The sequence below is a fragment of the Monomorium pharaonis genome, chromosome 9 (assembly GCF_013373865.1).
Source record: "Monomorium pharaonis isolate MP-MQ-018 chromosome 9, ASM1337386v2, whole genome shotgun sequence".
NCBI classification, from domain to species: domain Eukaryota; kingdom Metazoa; phylum Arthropoda; class Insecta; order Hymenoptera; family Formicidae; genus Monomorium; species Monomorium pharaonis.
The window spans coordinates 4,050,695-4,074,256 of record NC_050475.1 but is presented as its reverse complement, the minus strand read 5'-3'; the positions used below and the strand labels follow the sequence as shown (position 1 = coordinate 4,074,256).

The 23,562-nt window shown below is 36.9% G+C and overlaps 1 protein-coding gene across 5 annotated transcripts in view; it reads right to left on the bottom strand.

Moving 5' to 3' along the window:
* The window catches only part of LOC105835671 (furin-like protease 1), a 216,426-nt gene extending 194,474 nt beyond the window's left edge, over positions 1-21,952 (bottom strand). For 2 of the 5 annotated variants that reach the window (XM_036291647.1, XM_036291648.1), the window contains exons 1-2: positions 21,287-21,951; positions 12,730-14,775 (exon numbers count right to left, since the gene is read on the bottom strand). Coding sequence is in view for 2 of the 5 variants with exons in the window: in XM_036291645.1 (XP_036147538.1) it covers positions 12,730-12,969 (240 nt within the window). In the remaining 3 variants the exon portion in view is untranslated. Of the gene's footprint in view, positions 1-12,729; positions 14,776-21,286 lie in introns of all 5 variants that reach the window. The other 3 variants (XM_036291646.1, XM_036291645.1, XM_036291650.1) reach the window with 3 other exon arrangements.
* Positions 21,953-23,562: the final 1,610 nt, after the last annotated feature.

The window sequence follows — 23,562 nt, the reverse complement described above, 5'->3', positions numbered from 1 at the left end:
TATCTTGGATATATTGCATTTTTTTTCAGTGTAGTAATAGAGCTATTATTTTCACATTATTTTTCTATTTTTATTTTTTTATATAATAATATTAAATAATATTAAAAGCAAAACACATATAACACGCAAAATTGAACACGTCAAAATTTAAATTTGACAGAAATATTAACGTATTTAATTATAAACCTTATTGAAATGACAATGAAAATTACAGTTAAGATAAATTAATTGCAGTGCAAAAGAATAAATAAAATAGTTTAACAAAGGAATCATTTTGATCATTAATAATTACAATCTTTCTAAAACCGAACGCTCTTTGTTGAAAGATGCTTTGATGTAACTAAGTTATACTTTTTTTCTATAGATTCATTATTGATTCAAATGCCAATTGCAATTTCAGAGTAGAAAAAAAACAAGGATACTTCTGCTGAATCTCATTTTCTCTTGTATACAATATCGACGACGCGTTTAGAATCCATTTCCTTTTCCTTTCACAGAGCAATGCTGATACCGACGTATATATTATTGCGATATTGGATGAAAGAAAACTGTTGCGGGGAGGGAGGATGCAATTTACGCGAGCTCGTACTATGGTGAAATTGATGCCACAGCGCCGACAGTCAATATCGAGAAGTATAAATCGAAACATCGAAAAGTACATCGGTATAGCGTGAGATTCCCGTAATATATCCCGATAGAATCTGCATGGGCGAGTCTCCGTCGTACACGATACGAGCGATCCAGCATCCTCGTGTGGACTGCATGATTCTCAATTGCAAAATTACTCACAAGTGCAAGGCTGTACCGCAACACTAACCGCAATTGATACTTCGCCCCGATGTATCAATGTCAAACACGGTAATACATGTGGGACGAGATAGTTGAGATAGATCGATTTTGTGCAATCAGTTTGCCGGCGAACTCCATTATTCTCTGTACCCTTACACAATATATTATTCACCTCTAAAGATTTTACCTTAATATTTCTTGATCCAAAACCTTTAGAAAAACGTTTATACATCTTATCTATAAATGTCTGTATATATTAAAAAATATATTAATAGAATTATTAACATTAACTTGTAATAGTTAAAAGATGAAAAAATAAGACATTTTCTCGAGATAAAAAAATAATATTTTCAATAATTTTAAGTTACCAAAAACTTTAATGCAAAAATTAAGGCTATAATACTAATGCAAACAATTAGTGATCGAGTTTGTTATCTCCCCTTATACAAATGTAATGGGCAGTATTAAATTAGCCAATAATTAATACTTTTTTTTATCATTAAAAGCACTACGGTTAGTACTTTTAATACTCAAAATAAGTAATAATTACTAGCCAATTTAATATTGCTCAGTATTATATTTTTAGAAGGATCATTGTTTTGTTTCTTTTGTTTCATTTACATCGCAAAAAGGAATTAAAATAAAGATTATTAAGAAATATATTGCGTACATTATAAAAATATCTTATTCTATCTCGTTCCTCTATTAGACTTGATTCAGATCAGGTTGTAAATTGGCATCCGGGCGCAACCGAGCTCTAATGTTTGACACACACATACACACGCATACATTCGATGCAACGACCGGGGCACTTCGACATGTCGGTCGGAAATGCGCGTAGCTTTAAGTGCACGGCAACGCTCGAACTTCCAAAGGCGATGGCCATTGTGTCGCGGTGCTGAGAACCGCTTCACGTTCCATCGACGGTGATCGATAAAGGGCGTGCGATTGGCCCACCGAACGCGATCGAGATTCCGCACGAGAATATAATAATGGCGAGATGACATTGTTTGAGAGGAGAAGGCAACGGGAAAATGGACGACGTGCTCGACGTGCTCAAACGAACTTGAAGAGTTCGTCGTTATCCCCGGAAACTTTTTTTGCGTTGACGCGAAAATTACTGCCTGCATTGTTATTATCTTTACAGCTCTTCTTCCTAATGAAGGTTATTTTATAACTCTCACATGCTCGCGTAATAGCTTTTGCATGTGCTTCATTTAGCATACTGCTAAGTTTTATAAATAAAATCAGTATCAATAGTTCATAATCATTGTATAATTAGGCATATAGATAATTAATAAGTGCAATTAAAATTAAAAACATCAAAAATTCACGAGCGATAAATGAGATGACTAGTTGAGATAAATGAAACATCACTATATTAAAATATTAAGTAATTTCTATTCTCAAAACTTTCGATAACTATTGAATAAATAATAATGCAGCGACAGTATTTTAAAGATTCTGATATCTTCAATAATTTTGCTTTAATGAATTCTTACGTTCATTCTACTGCAATAATTACTCCAATCAATTCTAACGTTAAAGCAAAGCTAGACACTGCTGAAAGCATTCAGACCGATACTTGATCACTTGAACAGAGAGCAACTTGAAATTTAATTGAACAGAATTACGATAGTCTTAAGACAAAGCTAGAATGTAGTAGCGCAATTACAGCATAGAGAAATCGATTGCATTACATTCTCATTTTACAATCTTTTATTTACTTCACACTAAGTTATTAATAATTATTTTTATTCTTCCTTTTATCACGTGTAATAAATAACATTTATTAAATGTTCATTGATAAACCAAAGAAAAAACGATTATGCAGAATAATTTATCGCGTATTATAATTATTGATAATCAATTTTATAATGAGATAAAAGAACATGCATAAAGTTTATATAAGAAATTATAAAAATATTGTAATATAAAATTGTGATTAACTTAATGTTTGTTAATTTAAATAAAAATAGCTAACTACAGATAAAAAATGTTCTTTTAAAAAATCAATTTTTTTATTTATAAATGTTTTGCAGTTTGGAATTTGGAATTAAAAAATATTTGTGACAAAAATATTTATAATGAGAATTTCTTGTCGCAGCTAAAATTAAAAAGAACTTTCATACTTTGAACCCGATAGAAAAGTTAACAACTTGCATAATAGTGATGCGCAAGAGATCGAAGTTGCGTAGAAAGACTGAGGTCAAGAGGAAGAAAGTTCGAAAAGTCGGAAAAAAGCCAGTCAGTCCGTTGCCTTTTTCTCTCCACTCTCAATCTTCTCTCTCCATCTTCAGTTGCTCCTTCCATCATCCTATCTCTTTCTAATACTGAATGCTTCTGCGCATCTCTCTCTCTCTCTCTCTCTCTCTCTCTCTCTCTCTCTCTCTCTCTCTCTCTCTCTCTCTCTCTCTCTCTCTCTCTCTCTCTCTCTCTCTCTCTCTCCTCTCTCTCTCTCTCTCTCTCTCTCTCTCTCTCTCTCTCTCTCTCTCTCTCTCTCTCTCTCTCTCTCTCTCTCTCTCTCTCGCGTGATGTCTAGACTGAAGAATTTTGTTCGAACTGCAACCCCTCCATTCCCATCAATAGAAATGCTTTAACGATTTATTTCTTCTCAATGTCGGCGGTGGACAGAAGATATGGGAGAGAATGTGTTATGGCCATTGACATTTCAACATCGACAGACGCTTAAGAAAAAAGCGAAACATCATTAAGCGCAATCACATTCACTAATTATACATATATTTAGACAAGTGACATTAGAACTACGTTTTGTGTCATCCAGTCTCAGAATACAAATTTAGAAATAAGTGTACAATTTATAAATAAATATTATGTACAACTGCATGTACTTTTTACTTTTTACTACTTAGTTCAGTAATATTTGCAATAATACGTTACACATTTCTTGAAAATTTATAAGTGAAATCTAACGCGTAAAATCAAGTAAAATTGCTGTGAATATGAAACATTATTCATGTTAAATATTAGGATTATCTGTCAAAGATCTCTAAAACATAAATTTATCGTCCTAAAATTTTTCTTTCAAAAAACAATGAAACTAACTTTTTTTCATTTAATCATGAAAAAATAAAATTAAGCATTCAATTCTCATAAAACATTCTCATCTCTCAATGATTTATCACAACATGCCTGTATCAAATATTAAGAAACGCTATGTTCTATTTTATATGTTCATAAAGGCATGTCGAAAAACGTGGCAAAGTTAGTTGCTTCGTATGGCCAATTAACCTAAATTATTTTTTCCTGCAGCTGACCAAAATATTATTAACGGAGATCAATGAAAGAGAAAATTACTTGCAACGAGAATATCGAGCGACGATGAAACTTCGTACCGAAGGAGAATCCAATTTTTGGACGCGGTTCTTTCCTGATAGAATGGAGTAACTTCACCTTGATGAGGCAAATAGCAATATCAGTGATAAGATGGAACTCTTTCACATTTCAGATATGACAAGAAAATGGATTGAATAGGCTTAGAGAAGCGTATCGAAGCATGCCATGAAAAATATATGCGGTTTCGTAAAACGATCGTGTTGCACGAGTGCTCCGAAACTATTTTGCTTCCTTTTTTTTTCAAATAATAATTTTAACGATGCAGCATAAAATATTATTTTACGGCATATCATTAGATGTGCCGTCTTCTTCATAGTAAATTACACAACAAATTTAGAGCTACTTTTTTCTATGATAAAAATTCTGTATTAATTATCGTGTATATTTTAAATTTAGTATACACGTTTAGCATCGAATGTAAAATATGTTTAATGATATTGAAAATTGCATATGGTTATAAAAAAGCAATATTGAAATAATAATAAAATAGGAAAACTATTGGATTCAGTTATTTCAACAAATATAGTGACTCGATGTACTACTGACTTATATTACATGGAATAAAAGTTGGGTTGGTCTGTATTCTTGTCACTATTCAAACATTTGTTGTAAGAGAAATCAATTCAGACCTACAAAAAGTAGTGCGCGTTTTACTGATTCTAATACAGTCAACACACAATAGCTGTCAAGCAAGGCTATTACATAACTTACACTTCACAATACGTTATTTAAACACGATGGCAAATAAAATCAGAGACAAGATTCTACATATCATCATCGTAAACTATTAATTAATCATCTAAAATGTAAATTATACAACCTTTAAAAATTATCAATTTAAAATGACACTTAACACATTTAACACTAAACTATTATAAAAAATTTAATTTAGACGTGTAGTAATTTATAAGAATACATTATATTACAAGAATACAAAAAATTATACAGTGTTCAAATAGAATAATTTAGCTTACAAATATATTTTACTATTTATAAATTAATTTTTTATACGGTACTTAATTCGTACGTTAATGTGAATAAAATAGTTCACAATATTTAGCAATTATAAAATACATTTTAATTCATTTTTAATTATAATGTAAAGATATCGGCACGTAATGTGTGTGTTTGTGTGTGTGTGTGTGTTTGTGTGTGTGTGCGTGCGCGCGCGCACATATATATTATATAAAGCATATTATTATACAAAAATTAATTTAAAAATTTAATCAAAAGTTTAGATTTCAGGCGCGTAACGTATTTTTTCTTTGTAATGTAACGATAAAACCTCATTACAATTTTTTGTCTACTCCCTTTCATTCGATCGTTTGATCTCAAAGTAGCATGAAAACTCATAAAAGACAAAAGCCGTTTAGCGGCTCTCCGCTTTGAATGTTCACCTAATGTGATATAAGATGCGATCCACTTGACGCTACATAAACGCTTTAAAGCATTTGAGTGACCAATCAGAACAAAGAATTTCACAAATTGGCCAATCATAGAATGTTTCGAAACGTTTGTAGCATCAAGTGGATCACCCATAGTCACCCTTTTACTCCCTTAAGAGTGCAGACAAATCGCAAATACCTGATGTTCTTTTGCATGCTCGCCTTTTCATCGACTTGCAGAATAATATAAAATGCAACTTGAAATGCAACTCAAGAGAAATGCAACTCATGTAACAGGAAATGCATTCTTTTGTTAGGATCGTAAATGTGCTGAACGCAGCATGTCACGTGTAGTTACAAAACGCATAAGTCAATATTTATATTTATTCATAAAGAATGTATTAAAAATAAAAATTAATAACATTAAAATATCAATTTCATATATGTATATATGTATAAAATTAAAAAAAATATATAAAAAGTGAAAAGAAAAAATACAACATAACTATATTTAGGAATATAAAATTGAGTCAAAAATAAAACGGATAAAAGTATTAAATTTATTATTTTAAAATCAGATTTTAAGAAAAATATTGCAATCTAAAATAGTTTTAAAAACTAACATTTTTCTCTGTTCTTTTATCTCCTCTGGCTTTTTGTACAAAACAGATACTATACTACATGTATATATGTATAAATGTTGAATTTTTCTTCTTCAAATTCCAATAGTTCTTTTTGAAATGCATAGTTTTTAATAAAATTCAATTAATAAAGTATTTTAAAGTACCTATTTCAGTGTTTACAAAGACACCGAGCTGTAAAAATCTACACCATGTGACCACAATCTTTTCGTTACGGTCAATCGCCGATGGCGAAATACGAAACTATCGGGTATTTTCTCGTTCAAGACTGATTTTACAGAGTGTTACATTGTTCCTGTGGTTTCTCCGAAAGGCGATCTGAGTGCATTACGAAGATAATAAAACTCTGTTCACATAGGTTCTAGGACAACACGTATCATCGTTAAACAACATTTCATAGTTAAAATCCGGGGTGGGAAAGCTACCGTAATGGCAGCCCCGCCGTACAGCTGCTCGGATCGAGCTCCGTTAGAATAGCGATAAATTAATAACAGCCTATAATACATTTATCGCGGATGAAATGAGCGTATATAGCTAGATATCAGCGGTCGCAGTTTCAACGAGCGGTTCTATTTAACGGCTCGTATTTCTTGTCCAGGTCGCACAAGTTTTAACTAGTTTTAAAGTCCCAGACAGTTACTGTCCGCCAGAATTTCGGCTATCACGTTTATACGAAAACTAATGCGTACAGCTCGTCTATCAGACTAAATGCGACATTAAAACAGGAGCTAAAACTAGCTACAATATGTGATAAGACAAGCTTTTTCACTATTATTATAAACCATTATGTAACAAAAATATTTAAATTTAATCAAATATTGATAATATCCGATAACATCTCCTTTTCCAAGATTAATATTCGTGATAATCAAAGAAAAAATTCATCCAATGTCAACTAATTAATTAAATTACATACAATATTTCAAATTATTGAATACACACAAAAATATAATTTCAAAAATATAATTTCTTCTGTCAATCGAAATATTAATATTCAATTTGCAAGATATTTCAAAGTTAAATATTAACACAAAAAGTACCAATATTATACAATCTCACGAATAATCAATAAAATTTTATGAGAAAAAATTTTGCAGTCACTCTAATAGAGTCAGAAAAAATTTACTTCTTATCGAATGATTACTATTATTTCTTAACAGTTATATTATTTTGCTTTGTGTAACTTTACACTTTAATTGGACTGTCAGCAAAGTCTGAAAAAAAAAACTTTCATGCGATACAATTCAAATAGACCTAGGATATTATTGACAAAGAGTAATTGTTTCGGATATATTCAAAACAAAATTTTCAAGTATGTTCAAGATACTAGAAACAACAGTTTTCTTTTATAATAAAAAAAGCAATTATATGCAGAGATCTTTTTATTACTAAATAAAATCTAGCTAAGATGAAACGGACGAAATTATTTTACAAAAAATTTCTATCTCAAAAACAGAAGAGATAAAATTCTGCGAATTTCAAGTAAAAAAAATATCAAACTCTCAAGAACAAGTAGCCTTGCAATTAAAAAATACTTTTATTTATCTGGGTTGAAAAATATCCATTTTATGAGCATTATTCTTTCCTCCGAACAAGAGATAATAAAGAAAGATTCAGAAATAATATAAGAAGCAGACGATTCTTTCTGCGGTCGCAGTTTATCGACGAAGCAAATCTCTTTGCGATTATTTCCTCTTCGTAAACCCTTTCGCTATCGTATCTTACTAGTTTCATCTACTGTCAATTTTCTATTTCAATTTAATCCTGATCCTATTCTATCGGTATAGTTTGGTTATGTAAGTTAATTATATTTGTACAAATATTGGATATAATTAAATAATTAAAATCTCGCAAGCTTATTGAATAATAAAAATTCTCATGTTTATATTAAATATAACTATTGTTAGATATATAATATAACTAACTATTTTTATAAACTAACATTTTATAATATTTTTATAACTTTTAAAAATAAAAGGCAACTATTTAATGTAGTAAAAAAAATTTTTTAACAAAAAAAATGTATGAGGTTTAGGAAAGATTCGAAAACATCTAAATAAAATATATAATTACTAATGTAACAAAAATAAAAACAATAAATTTTTAATTCAAATCGAATATGTTTTGGGCTTAAATAAATAATCCGCAAAAATTTATTAAGATCCAATTTAAGTTCTAACATATTTGTAATTACACTGCATAATTAATATTAATAAAAATATCAAAGAAACTTCAAATATTTTATCGAAAATTCATATTAATTAAACCTAATTAAATTAAAAAGTAATAAAGCCAAAATTAAAAAGATAAAATAAAAACTGTTATCTTTTTGCAACACGATGACAAATTTACAGCAATTAAATATATCTGGATATAAATCATTATTCTTTTAATTTGAGTTTTTATATGGTTCAAATGGAATTTTCTGTTACTGGGAATACCCTGGTTCATTAACAAGTGCTAATCGTATGTGTAATATACATTAACGTAAACTTTATTGCTCAATAAGACACACAATTTTCAAGGACTGCTTGTGCATGTGATAAATAAAAGCAGTTGCGAGAAATTTCAACATAGTAAGAGTTTATCAAGACATTAAGAAGATTAATCATTATCTGTCAAAACAAGCAAAACTACATCTTTTCTTAGAACTATGAATTTGATGTGAACCGCGTTATCTCTCTCTAATGTGTATTTTTAGAAATACGATAAATCGAAATAAAAAATGTAAAACATAAACGACGGTAGATACCTCAAATGGCTCATTAATTCAAAAAATTAATAATTAATAAGGATAATCATGATTAACTGTAAAATAAAAAATATATACAATTGAATAATAACTTTTTAATATTTATAATTTTTTGAATATTTCCTCTGGGTGTATGTGTGTGTGTGTGTATTTGCGTAAATCATTCCGTTGACAGATGTTTAATGCATACTTTGCATAATCAATGACACATGTTGCTGCTTTTATCTTGATAAATATTCTGCGTGTGTAAGCAATTCGCGGAAAATTACGAAGTTCGCAAAAAACAACGAGAGATCGATACTTCAAGCCAGAAGAGCATCCAACGTGCATGTGTATTCGTCCTATTATCGAGGCGTTCATAAACGCACGGTCGCGATCATTCGGCGTTTCGCAAGTGATTGCCATGTAGCCGTTTGCAAAATTAAATCGGCAAACATTCGAGGCCACTTTGGCGCGTAACGGAAAACCCGTATGTTTCCATATTCCGCGAGAGAGATTAATATGACTAAAATTTCGCAATTCCGTGAATTTTCTCCGTTTTAAAATTCTGTTTATCACATTAGAGTTTCGAACGCGATTTCACGTTACGGCGGTATTCTGCGAGAGCACGGTTTACACATGAATGCCGTTTGTCTGTCGGTACGAGTGACAAGGCATCCGCGTGTCAATGCAATGGGGGAAAAAAAAGAGAAATAAGAAAATAAAAATGGAAAGATAATGCGATCAAACGCGAGCCATTTATATAGCTCGAATTTTTCGCGGACTAAATTGAGCGGAAGAGTTTCCTCGCTGGTGAAATGTACGCGCGCGTACAATGTACGCTTATCTCCCCTCGGTTGCAACATCCTGTTGTTACCCGATCTTAAAAATCGTCAGTATTATCAGTACGCGCGTAATTACAAACTGGGCTTTGTCGTGCTTCCGCTGTTTCACAACCGCAAGTAAAAACAGAATGCGAGGTGCAGAAGCGTGGACGTTTGTTAATTGTTAGGAAAAACATTACACACACAAGAGCCAACATCGAAGTCAATTATTTTGAGAAACAAAGTTTTAGACATTAGTGGTAATCACGTTAATAAAGTATTAACTAACTACATGAAATAACTCTCATTTAAATAACACCGTAATAATCATATCAAATATTACTTAACTTTCTCTCTCTCTCTCTCTCTCTCACTCACTCTCAGCAATTCACCTATTATTTTATTAATGTATTAATTTGTTATGTTAATTAATTGGAGGAGGACATATACGCGCTTAATCATTTATCTCTACGATAGAATAATATGGAACCAGTTTTTATTATCAAAACATATTATCAAGATAAAACTGATCGTTGTAAAAAAAATCACAAGCACAATGTAAACGTAAAGGGATAAAAAAATTATCGCATAAAAGTTTTCTCGATAACCTAAAATTCGTGATATTCTCAACTCGATCACTTTATCGCCAGCGATATTTCATCGACATTTTGGTGGAACAGCGTACGCGGCCTTCCAAATTGAAGTCCACCGTTTGAAGAAGAACCGACGTGGAAACCGAAGATAGTGCCGCGGGTTCAATTCTCCGTCGCGAACTATTTAGGCAGAAAGGAGATTGTCGCGCAGGTTAATTTCCGCCTGTAACAACTGCGACAATGAAGTTTACATCATCACGACCTTCACGGTCACTGAGAAACAGACACACGTCACCAAGACTTACGTCAGAGCTGTTTCTCGAGAGTCGAGTCGGTTATAACGAGAATTGGATTGTTATCTTATCTGATAGGCAATACAAATGTAGCGGGCTGTAATTTATTGATGCGAAAGGTCCCCATTAAGTACGATTGATCTTAAGTACGATTTTCACGTATAATATGCAGATCACATCTAATATTTCAATTTCTTTCCAAAACATTTTAAAATTAAAAAATTGTGTTTGTTAAATATAATTTTATAACAAAGAGATTTTGATTAAAATTTTAATTCTTAAAAAAAATAATATTAATTAAAACTGTACATAAATCTTATTCCATACTTATAAAGCTTATTACTCTTAAAATATATTTTGTACGCTTCTACTTATATAGGCACAGGTGTGCAAAATAGGCATATCATAAGGTAAACCAAGCGGAATTATCACATGCTCTTTCTGCGTGTGTGCACTTGGTTGCTAACCAAATGCCAAAATGAGATCACGTCTACTTCACGCAAAGATATAAATCGAAATCTAAAAATACGGGATTTCTCTCTCCCGAACAGAGTTATATAATTTTCCGAACAAATTACAATCCAGAAATTATTACAGCGGATCAACGAAGTGCATTGGATCTCCCTGGCGATAGCGCGGTAAAAAAAAGAGCGTGATGAAACGGCATGAATGAATAGCGGAGAATTTTTCTATTGTGATCGCCAAAGGCAGGGAAAATATGGCAATGGCAACGGATTCGATGTCCGTTTCGAAATCGACATGTTTCCTCTGAATCGCAAAAAATGAAAAACCAAATGTCACTAAAAAATCAGTTTTGTGTTCTTCAAGAAAAAAATAGGATTTAATTTTCTGTTGTATCAATGAAAAAAAGTTAGTCGCGCGCATTCGCTTGCAATGTAAATCGTATACGAACTAAACTGCATGAGATGATAGAGCTCCATGAAAGGATTTCAATTTAGGAAAGTCAGATTTATACTATTTAACTACTTAACTCACAATCAAAGTAAAATACAGATATCAGATCAGATTTTCCACGAGATCTATCGGTTGGAAATGAATTGAGTTCAACTCCTTACCAATTTCGATTTTAAATGTTATCATGTAGTAAGTTTTCTTTGATACCAATATGTTATTGAAGCGTAACGGATAAGTCTCTCTCTCAATTTCAGAAGAAAAATACCAAAATATTGAAAATTATAAAATGTTTTAAAATATCGCTCAATGGGGATTACGTTTCTCTTCAAAACATCTCTATTAAAAATGGAGCTAATATCGGCAAGCAAATTCAATGAAAACGTATTTGCGGATGGTTATTAATTGTACATTTAAACCGCTCACTGAAGCATGTTTCTTCTTTAAATATTAATTCGCATATCCAATTTATGAGGGAGATTATTTTGAGCGATCTCTGCGCTTCTTAGCTTCACGAATGAATGATGAAATAAAATTTAATTAAAGTACAAAGCGGTTTACCGTCACCGCACCACGTCGAGTTATCCTACACGAGAATAGAATTGTCTAACTCGAATTTGCATTCAAATTTAGCGCTGATAATGTCAAGTGAATAAATCTTGTAATTTCAACCTCGATGTTGTATACTAATCGAGCCGCCCGAACTAAATGGCGTAGATCGTTTGTTGCCCAGAAGAACGTGCCATTTAATCTCATTGTGCCTCATCTCAGGCGCATTGTATAATTCACCTTCGCGATGATATCATCCTTGTTTATTCCGTCGTATCGCCGCACAGTCTTCGATTTTCAACGATTCAGTTAACAAATATTCAATAATCCCGCTTTTTCATTTAATTCAAATATCGCTCCATTAATTTAACGATCCGAAGGAAACCGTTGCATTACGGCCAAAGAAAAAAAAACGTATTGAGATTAATTAATCTCAATTTCATAATACTCATTATTACTCGTCCTGTTTCATAAACGTTCCATTTTACCACGGTCGATTAATTAAACGATATCAATACGATGATAATTATCACCAAAAGTAGCTGCGTCGGCAGACATTTATATCGCGCTACGCGTCGTGGAAAGAAAGGTTTTCCGTCCACAAAATAACTCATAATCGCGAAAAATAAAAAAATAAAAGAAAGAGAGCACTAACCTTGCCCAAATAGCGAAATCCATAGTCCTCGGCGACTCGCTTGGCCACCTCCTCTCCTCCATCGATGTGTGCCGCCCACTGGTTGGTGTACGCGCGCGCTCGACCGCCGAGAGTCAGCAGGGCCACGACCGCCAGTCCGAAAATCCGCCGCGTGCACATGATAGCTCCTCCGCTGCACCGACGACGACGATCGCCACCGGCTGCTCCAGTTTCGCCACCCCCGCGGGCCACCGTTTTCATCCACTGCTATATATATATGTATCCACCACCAACACCACCGCCACCGTCGCCACCGCTTCCACCGCTTGCCAGAGCAGCAGCGACAGGACGGTAACACCGTGCCACCACGATAAACACTGCAATCGTCACGACGCACCACGGTTGCCGAAACTGAGATGAAGGATCCACAGCCTACTTTACGTATGCGCTCTCTTTCTCTCTCTCTCCCTATTTCTCTCTTTGGTTCCCTGCTGTGATTCTGCTTGGCCGATCCTTTTGTGCCTGTTCTGTGCGTGTGTGAGGAGGGGAAGTCCCTTTCTACGGATCACGCACGTGTACGCGCGGACGACGATCCAGGAAAACGCGATCACTCACACGCACACCTACACACATACGCGTCTCGCAGCATCCACCCACGTCTCCCCGCACCTGCGGACCAACTCCGCTTGCGAATGACTGACTCGCCGGCGCCGCGTGTCACTCGTTTTAAGTACCCCGGACCTCCACCACCGGGCTGCGTCAGCCGTTGACTCCTCGTCCGTCGCTATCATCCACGTCGACGTCGCCGTGTGACGTCGTCGCCGCCACTGCCGCACCGCCGCCTTCGGTCAACGGGCAGGAGCAGCAGCGGGAGGAGAAGGAGGCAATCGTCAAGTCATGTGGCCGTCGACGGGTGGGGAAAACGACAGAATGATTCTCGCGGTGTCAGCGTCGCGGGGGCGACCGCGAACGCGGATGTCCGTCGTCGTCGTCGTCGTCGCCGTGTCGTCGTAGCGAATGGCCTTCCCGATCCGCCCCGCGCGGACATCCAACGCGACCTTGTCTCGCAAGGGAGGGAACCTCAATAAGATCAGAGATTTGTCATCTTCCGCAAGATGCTCCCTGTCGTTTCCTCTATTCAAACTGAGCCAATTCAATTTATCGGCTTTCAGAGATTGTCGCGTCTAATTCTCCTGGCTTAATGAAAAAATCTTCTGATCCGATCTTGAATCTTCGTCCGTCGACTCTCATAGTCACGTCCGCTTGCTGAAGGTTTTACATATCTTCATGTCTTCATTTCCTCCGTTTGTAATGAATATTGTGTTAAATCTCTTGTTTCTCGATCGTATCTTCGCTCGCGCGTTCTCTCTCTCTCTCTCTCTCTCTCTCTCTCTCTCTCTCTCTCTCTCTCTCTCTCTCTTTCTCTCTCGTTCTTCTCGAGTGCAGCAGAGCAAGTGTATGCACTTTGTCGGCGTGGAATTTTTCGCCGACACGTCTCAGTAACTCACGTGACGTCGTCAACGTTCCGTTCCTCACGCGTTTATCATACCTCTGGAATACCTCCACTGTGCCCTTTTCTTCAGGTGTCAGCAAGGCATTTGGTCAGGCTTGCCTTCCGCGCATCTCAACCGTCCCGGCCTTCGTCCTATCAAAGAGATACGATACCCGTCGTTACAAAGATACCCTCATGATCTCGACGTCCTCTCGCACATTCTCTCTTTTCGAGAACGTGAACGAGTCGATGCCTCGGGAGACGCCCTCTTCCATGAAACTTCTCTTCGTTTCTTGACTCTTTCGAAGAAGAAAAAAGAAAGGATGAGATCCTCGATTTGGTTTTAGCGTTTCGTCGTACTCTTAGAATTTGGTACGATGATGCTCGTCCGCGAAGAAGTGAATGGCCAGCCACTCGAACGAGGTCACGGCACGTAGCTGACCGAGAGGTCGATCACGTCATCGAGCATCGCATCGCTCCCCTGGGCGCACCACAGGAGACGAGGAGATTGTACCACCAAGGTCCTGGCTGAGTTGGATGGGAGATACCTCTTTGCTTCGGAACGGGTCTCTCAGCTGCAAATGATGTTAAGAGAAATTGATTAGTCCAAGTTTCCGACGAAAATTTCCAACTGTTCCGGGACACTTAAACTTGCAAAATTGCAGTTAAATGCTGCGAAAAGTGCCCGATAATCACGAAAATTAATTTTAAAGCAAGTTCTGGTACACGATGTCGTATACACTGTTTACTAAAGAAGCCTGAGTTGGTCAGTTTTTGATTTATGAATTTTCATATATCAACTTTAAGCGTCAAAGAACTTGGAGAAACTGCGAACTACAGAAAAATTAATTTCAAGAAAGAGGTTTAAAAGTCAAGGGGTTTAAAAACAGTTCAAAGTAAACACATGCACACGCGCGAGTCACAAGAGAAAAAGCATATTTAAAGACATTATCTATGTGCATTTCTTGACATTTCGTAACGTTTTATTCTCCAACGTTAACGATGCGTCACATCGCCAAGGACTCACGTTCTGTATTAGCGTCACGTTTGAGAAACGTTCGGCTGCGTCAGCATTCTCGTGCCGAAAAAAAAAAAAAAGATTTAGCCCAACAAAAATCCACGTCGGTTTACGGTGATTATAGCACGACGGAATAGTTTCGCTTCGTCGAAATTGCATTCGCCACATAACGTGACCCGATTCTCTGAATGAATTAGAGATTAATTTTACTCGACGTTTTCGCGTTGAAGGGGCGAAATCACAATCGGAAACAAGTGCAACAGTTGTTACATGATTTTTGATGAGGCCAGTCGCTAACGTGGCATACCATCGAATTTATCGCCGTACCAAGTTTCTTACATAACTCTCGTTACGCTACATAACTCACGCACGATACTATCCATCAATTGTAAACTTTGATTAAGTCAGAAACTGAAAGTTGCGCATTAAAAATTATTATTCGAGATCATTTACTGCAATTACTGTCGGCACGGTGATTGCGTCGCTAAATAAGATTAATTTCCTACCTTTACAAAGTAGTTCGTTAATTTATTGTTGTCTCTCCTCAATTATTATTAGATTACATGCTGCATATGTATAGATTTATGTATTTTTTACATATAAAAATTATATACATATAAAGTATATATTTTTTTTATATATAAAAATGTATTACATAAAAATGAATTTTCTTCAAATATATAATCATCGCAAAAGTTTTCCAATTTTAACAGTAATGAAAAATGTTTGAAAAAATATTGATTTATATACATCACCCTGAGAAAAAAATAATTGATTCAACAAAACGTTTAGTTGCGGGCTGTCAACAAAAGATATACTTAATATAACAACATTTGCTGTTAATGCAAGTGCAATGATGTTGATTGAACTATATATTTATATTGCAATACCATATATTGTTGTATTGAATATATCTTTTGTTGGCAGCCCACAACAAAAAAATTTTATTGAATCAATTATGTTTCTTCTCAGTGTACAAATGTTTCAAAATTAAACTAAATAAGTTCAAATCTTGTTTAAAATTTTTTACTTACATTTAATTTTTTCTCATTTTACAAAGAGAAACTAAAAGATATATGAAAATAACACTGTATCATAATACAATTTTCAGTTATTATAACGTTGCAATTTAATTTTTCCGCATTGCGACGAAAACTCATATAATATTTCTCGACGTGCTTCATTCGACGTAGTTCCAACTGCGACTATTATCTCGCAAAATTCTAACAATCTAACAAAACCCATCTCAGCGTCTAAAGAAATAGGACTTCCGCTCAAATAGCGTCTTGCGCGCGTTATTAGCGCGCTATAAACTTCCATAGTGAAATGAAGTGCTGCAAGTTCGCATTATCATCACGTTCAAAGGACTTTTCGAGTGAGTCAGCTTCCGGAAAAAGGGCTCGACATTGGTCGGTCCGGTTGCAACCCGCAGAAACATCTAGCTCGCGCCACGAGGAAATTGCATTCGCGAGTTGGTCTTCCACCAACCTCGTTTCTCCCCTACTTCCCTTACCCCTACGTCCCGCCAGAGTCGTGATAAAGAGAGAGTAGAAAAGGGTTGCTAGAGAAGTGAATTAAATTTAAGCCAACTCGCGTCCTATCCAACTACCCCCGTCCTCATCTCTGACACCATCCTTTCCCTTCTTTCACAATCCTCTCGCACTTTGTGTCGGGTTTCTCTTTGTCGTTTCTATCCTCTTCATAGCCGAGCCGGCGGCGCGACCAGCCGAGATGACGGCAATGGCCCTTTTTTTAATTTCGAGATAAAAGAGGGCAAAACTGCCATTCGAGAGGAGTTGAATGGAGTGAGGGGGAGGGAGGGAACAAAATGGAGGGTCAATCAAGTCGAGTTATAAGTCCCGTCAGAGAAAAGAAGTATTCTTTTAAAACGGATTCGGTCTCTTGACTAAAGTGTGGCCGAACTAAACTGGACGAGGCACTGCCGGATCTCTCGTCAGGTATATAATAATCACCTTCACCCGGGAAAATGGTCTCTACGAACTCATCTTAGATACCGCAAAGTGTCTGAGCTTTACCTGACTGCCGATTCGAAGATGATGATTCACTTGGTGGTCTTATTCTAGAGGCGAAGTAACCGCGAAATCGATGAGGATAAGAATTTTACTTTAACAAAATTTTGATTTAAAGTTTACTTAAACATTTAAACTTGAAAATTTAATCCAGAAATTGAAGATTTTCACAAAATCAACAAATTAGTTAAAATGAGCAAACACAAATACATAAAATTTAACTAAAATATCTTATAATATATTATGTCTTTTTATCTAATTTTTATATCGACACGTTTACTCGAGCGTAACATTTGATTTAATCTCTTACTTTACAAAAATATCTACAATAATTTTGTTAATTATAAAAATTATTTTTAAAATTAAAAAGTCAGAGAATTATTAACAATTTAATATAGATTTTATAATATTACTATTATTATATAATAATTAAAATGTTTATTTTTTATAATTAATTTTATTTTTGTAGAAACTTTTCAATTGTAATATTTTAGTTATATTTATATTTTATTCAAAACTACAGTTATAAAGATCGAGTCTGACAGTCGATTATGCGACGTAACAAAGAGTAATGAAGATATAGTGCACGATTCGAAAGTTAGACGGTTGGTCTCAAACAAAAACGAGCGACGCGGGAGTTCCCCGAGTTCGGAGTTACGAGTATTTATTTGAAAGAGCAGCGTGTATTAACGCGTCTTGTCTATGTGTTAATGCATACCGCACCCTAAGCGTTACGTTCTCTTGTTCATTTTACCTCGGATTTTATCTCATTAAAAATTTCATACAAGTTGCAATTCAATGTATGCTGTATATTACGATAAAAAGATAAACGATGGGAAATAATTAATTCCAACTGATGGAAAATAATCACAATCCTGATAACTCTGCGACAAAAGTAAAATATTAAAAATATTCTTTTTCACATTTCGATACTCGGAAAGATTAATACCTCTCATAAGCCTTTTTATTTTTTTATGAGAACACGTATTGCACGATGTCGCGCTGTTTCATACTGCATTCTGTTTTTTTTTCCCGTATTGCTGATGCAGAATTAAATGTATTGTACAAATGACTATATGATGCTATAATAAAAGCAAAACGAAAACCCGCAGATACATTAAAACGATGAAACAGTTAAAAAAAATAGTAGGTTGACTACGGATTATTAATGTGCAGTAATGGAGATACGCGATATCAGAACAGCAGGCTACAGCAAAAGATTTTTAGCACAGTGCTAACGTATATACTTTTCGAGTACATATATTTGCGATGCTTTGTTAATGGAATAATAACGAGATGAATCTACCAACGCAAAAGCGTATCTCGTTACTGATTTTAGTTCTCGAAATAGCGGTGCAGTATCACTGATACGTATCTCAATATTACGCGAAGCGGTTCTATATCGTAAAGCAAAAGCGGCCGGTTCTATCATAGACGATATTACTGTGCGTAACTTCGCTCGTCTTCATCGATAATGCATTACAAACGCGAAAATGAAGCAACACCGCCGGGGACAAACTATCCGGTGTAAATTCCGCGCGGATAGCAGCATCGCAACGAGATCGATATGTAAATAGATACTTTATTAATATTAATATTTGCGCAATGTCGCACAGATCATTTCAGAAGATAAGAATTTCGTTTAAAGGTCCCTCGATAAATTTAATACACGTTATATACGCGTTACTTTCGTTGAGGATTCACCGGAACGTATATAAAGCCTGGATTTAGTGAGATAATGAAAATAAATTGCGATTCGCCGAGGTGGAACAATGCCGTTGAAACGGAGCGATGCCAAGGTCGTTCTTGTAACAGGAAACCGGGGTCAGCGACTACAAAGGTACTTTGACACGAGCGTAGTTCATCGTAACGAGGAAATACTGGGCAAGTGTAAGCAAAAAAACTAACCGATTCGAAACCCCTTGTTAAGACAGGACGCTGAGGGGTACGCACCGGATTTATTTCCACGATGTGAAATTACAAAAGGGCGCATTTTCTCACAACTGTTCCTATATTCGGATCAGCAGTCAATTACAGAATCTTCAAGCGATTCTAGTCTTCCGGCATATCGAGCTCCGATATGATAAACCGATTACATATATAATATTTTCTGCGTATACGTTTTTAAAGAACTTATTGCTGCATATAAAAATCGTCTACGGAAATCCATCGGAGAATACATCTTTGATACATTCGCTGCATATTTAACGAAACGTTCGATATCGCCAAAGCAATATACAGGGATGCGAATAATCATGAGAGGGAGAAGAGGGGGGAGTAGGGCCACACGATCTCTGCGAAGCGATCGGAAACGTTTACCCTCGGCGAATGCAATCGAACGAGATTACTTACCCGACGGTATATGCCGCGAATCCCGAAAAATACACGCCCAACCGCAATAAAGAGATTGGCATGCCCGTTTCGCAGGAGAATTTGTTTTCTACCGGGTCAGTGCGCGCACGCCATCGGTAAACATCGCGTTGCAAATTAACATCGCTCCATGAAACTCAGGGGGCGATTTGCACCCGACGTTCTCCCCCTCGGGAGAAACGAAATATTTTTGGTGAGTGAACGTTTAATTGAAACTCGTTGATACTGGCGCTCGCGAAATATGAGATATAAGCCAATATAGTTTTTGCGAAAAATATTTACAGAAAAGCTAGAAAATTATTCCAAATTGTGTATACTATGTAAATTAATACATGGAGAAAGAAATTAATTTTATATATATGGAAATCATTAAAAATGCTAAGAAAACAAAACTTAAAATAAATACATATTGAAACGGCAGAAATTACTTATTTTACTTCTAGTCAATCTTCTTCCTTCTATTTCTTCGTGTTTTTTTATTCGTTACCTTTAAATTTAATATTTTTCCTTATATTGCTCTTTGCAGAAACTTCCGTAAGAATATTATTACCGTTTGCAATATATTGATATTGACGCAGTTAATAAAGTGTACTGTGTATATAAAGTATTTATAACTGCACTATATATTTCCGCTCTTTCTATTTCTACATTTTTTACGCTTCTACTATTAGTAACATTGTTCGTTAGAAATCAGTAAAATTTTCCCAAAGATTTCGATATATTTCCCACATTCCTATTAAAATATATTTTAACTACATTTATTATATTTGCAGTAAAAATTAAAATTGAAGGCATAACAAGAAATCTCGATTATTTTCATTACAAAATAAATATAGAAAACAAAAAGGGACGTCGGTGGAGGAAATGCTTATCTTTCTTATTCATTATTCTGTTTAAGAATCACAAGCGATATCAAGTTTCATCGAATTACTAATGTATATTAATTCAGAAGACGTGAGCGCGAATACCAAGCATCTCTCGTAAGCCGCGTATCGGAAGGTAAAAGGGTACGTACGCGGGGCAATTAAGTCCAAAGGTAAACGACGGTCATGTATGCGCACGTTGGTTCGAAATTAACGCGGTTCCCGCGCGCGCGTGAAGGTCGACTCACGTGACGCGCGTCTCGTGACTTCGGAACGGAATGGGAACGGGAGCCCGACGTAAACACAAGAGAGAGAGAAAGAGAGAGGGAGAGCGAGAGAGAGAAAGAGTTGGAGCAAGAGATACTCCGAATCAAAATAATTCCCACGATACATGCAACGCGTGTCCTTGACCTTGGCGTTCCGCGGCGCGCGGTCCGTACCGTCGTCGTCGGCGCGTCACCTCGCGCCCACGTAATTGTGTTCCTTCTCCCCGGATGAGAGACGGATGGAGCACGAAAGCCACACAATGAAAATACTCGGCCTACTACTACGATCGTAGAGCCGCGGCAAGTGACCTTTCGCCGCTGAAATTCAAGCGTTCACGGCCCGGCAGAGAGAGAGAGAGAGAGAGAGAGAGACTGGCTGCGGCCTAACGGTATTCGCGTATTCTCGACGACGACAGAGCGAACGGAGCGATCACATGTTGCCGCGCGATCCGAGAGCAACGTACGAGAGGAACGCGCGTTCCGCGCGTTTACGTTACGACGTTACGAAAATCAAAGTATAAAACAATGAATTTGCTTACCCCATTCGCGTACCCCGGAGCAGCGCGCTCGTCGGCTGAGTCCCTCTTGTTGCTCCAGGTCCACGCCTCGTCGTCGTCCGACGGGAAGGAACGCGGAAGAGGAGAGGATGCGTGCACGAGAAACGGTCCGTTGCTGGTGTTCCTACTGCCACCGCTCCGCCTGCTACTATCGCTGCCTCCGGACGTCGCGGTCCGCCGCGTCCTCGCGTTGTACGTCCACACCGGCGACCCGCAGACTGTCGGACGACGACGTCGTCGAGTAGTCGTCGTCGTCGTCGTCGTCGTCGTCGTCGTCGTCGTCGTCGTCGTCGTTGCCGTCGTCGCGCGCGCGCGAGTAACCACACCGCCGCGATCTCACTCGTACGACGGAGCACGAATGACTGACTGGTAGACGGTTGGTCGCTCGGGTCGCTCCGCGCCACCATTCGCCCTTCTCCCCCCCTCCACCGCCCGTTGCACTCTCTCTCTCTCTCTCTCTCGCTCTTATACCCGCTCTCTTCTCCCGCGCCTCATCCCTTCCCTACGACCATTTCGCGCCTACGACTCTCGACCCGCCGCGGTCCATCCCCACCATCGCGAAGGTTCGGTGCAGCACCCCCGCTGCACCTTTCCCCGTCTACCGGCGTTATGCAGCGTATTTTCGGTCTCGCTCGGATCTCCTCTCTGAAACCTCCCTCCTCTCGTCCCCCTCCCCTCCCTTTCGCCGTGTTCTCTCTCTCGGTCTCTCCCTCGGCCTCCGCGGTTTCTCTCTCTCTCTTCGGTCCACACGCCACGATCCGCGCTATCCTCGCTCTCTCCGGGTCTCTCGCGCCAACACGCCCGCGTGCGATCTCCCTTTCTACCTTTCGCCAGACGGAAGCACGAGCGAGAGGGCGAACGGGAGAATGAGCGAGCGGACGTGGCGGATGCCAGTGTCGGAGTAATGGCACAAGCAGACCCAAGGCTTTGATTTTCTTTATGCGTTCGCTTCCACATTTTGCCCGATTTCCCGTTTCTTTGATTTACCTCCCTACCGCGCGACGCGCGACTCTCGTTTTAATTCTCAATTTTCTATCGCGGGTTTTCCTCCCCCCTCCCCCTCCCCCTCCCCTCCGGCACTTGACTTTTTCGCGGGACAGAGTTCTCCTTTTGGGGTCCAAAACCATTTCCGAGAGTTGCGGGAAATACGTTCTTGCTGACCGGCAAAAAGCAAAAAAATTACCAAATGAAGATATATAGGTCAGCGCCGGTAAACGGCGCGTTTTAATATCGTGATATATGTGCGACCGAACTTTTTTATTCGCTACTAGTAGTTTGGTATATGTATATATTCACTCTTATTCCCCGCCACGTCGATATATCCCTTATCGAAGAGCGCACTTTTCTTTATTGGAATAATTATTTCACTGTAATGTCACGCAAATTCCGCGGCCCCGACGGAAAATGCAAATTAAGATGTATTTGACAGTTCACGTTGCAGGATATATCGGGGCGCACGGTCAAATTTATCGATCTGTAAAATGCAGGTTTGATATCGCGAAACCTTGAAATATGGGTGCGTATGCGCAATGAATTCTTTTTTATAAATAATTACTGTTATCGGGGTATAAGTATTTTAGATGTATTTTAATGCGGTGCGTCATATATAATACAATAATCCCTGAAAAAATATAAATAAATGTTTGAATGCGCATTATACCGTTATTTATCGGCACATTTAATTATTTCAATTTGGATTAATTTTTAGCTACCTCAATGAAAATGTGCATTCAATGTGCGTCGATATGTCAACAGTGAAAGATGTGATCATCGGAATCAAAATCAGAAATAATATGTATATGTTTTTTTAAAGAAATAATAATTTCCATCGTGTATCTCGATGTAAAACAAGACCAATACGGCGAGATTTACTTTTAGTATCTGTTGTTTATTGACCTGAGATATAAATTACACGAATTATTGAATAAGGAAGCGTGTAGCGAGAGTTGGAAACTTATGCAGCGAAATTTTGGAACGGGGTCAAAGTTGGCGTTAATTTTATTAACGTGCTAACTATTAATGCCAACTAATGCAATGACGAAAACATTTACTCTGTACTCTTGAAATGAAATTATGCAAATATCGAACGCTGTGTTTTGTCTGTTACGCACTAGCTTAATTGCTTTTAGTGAGAGAATTTATCTTCGGCTCGAATATCTTTAATGATGTCGATAATTAAACGCGAATATTAATCGCGCCATATGCAGTCATTAATTTAAGTATCCTAATTTCTCAATATTCGATAAATGTCTATCATG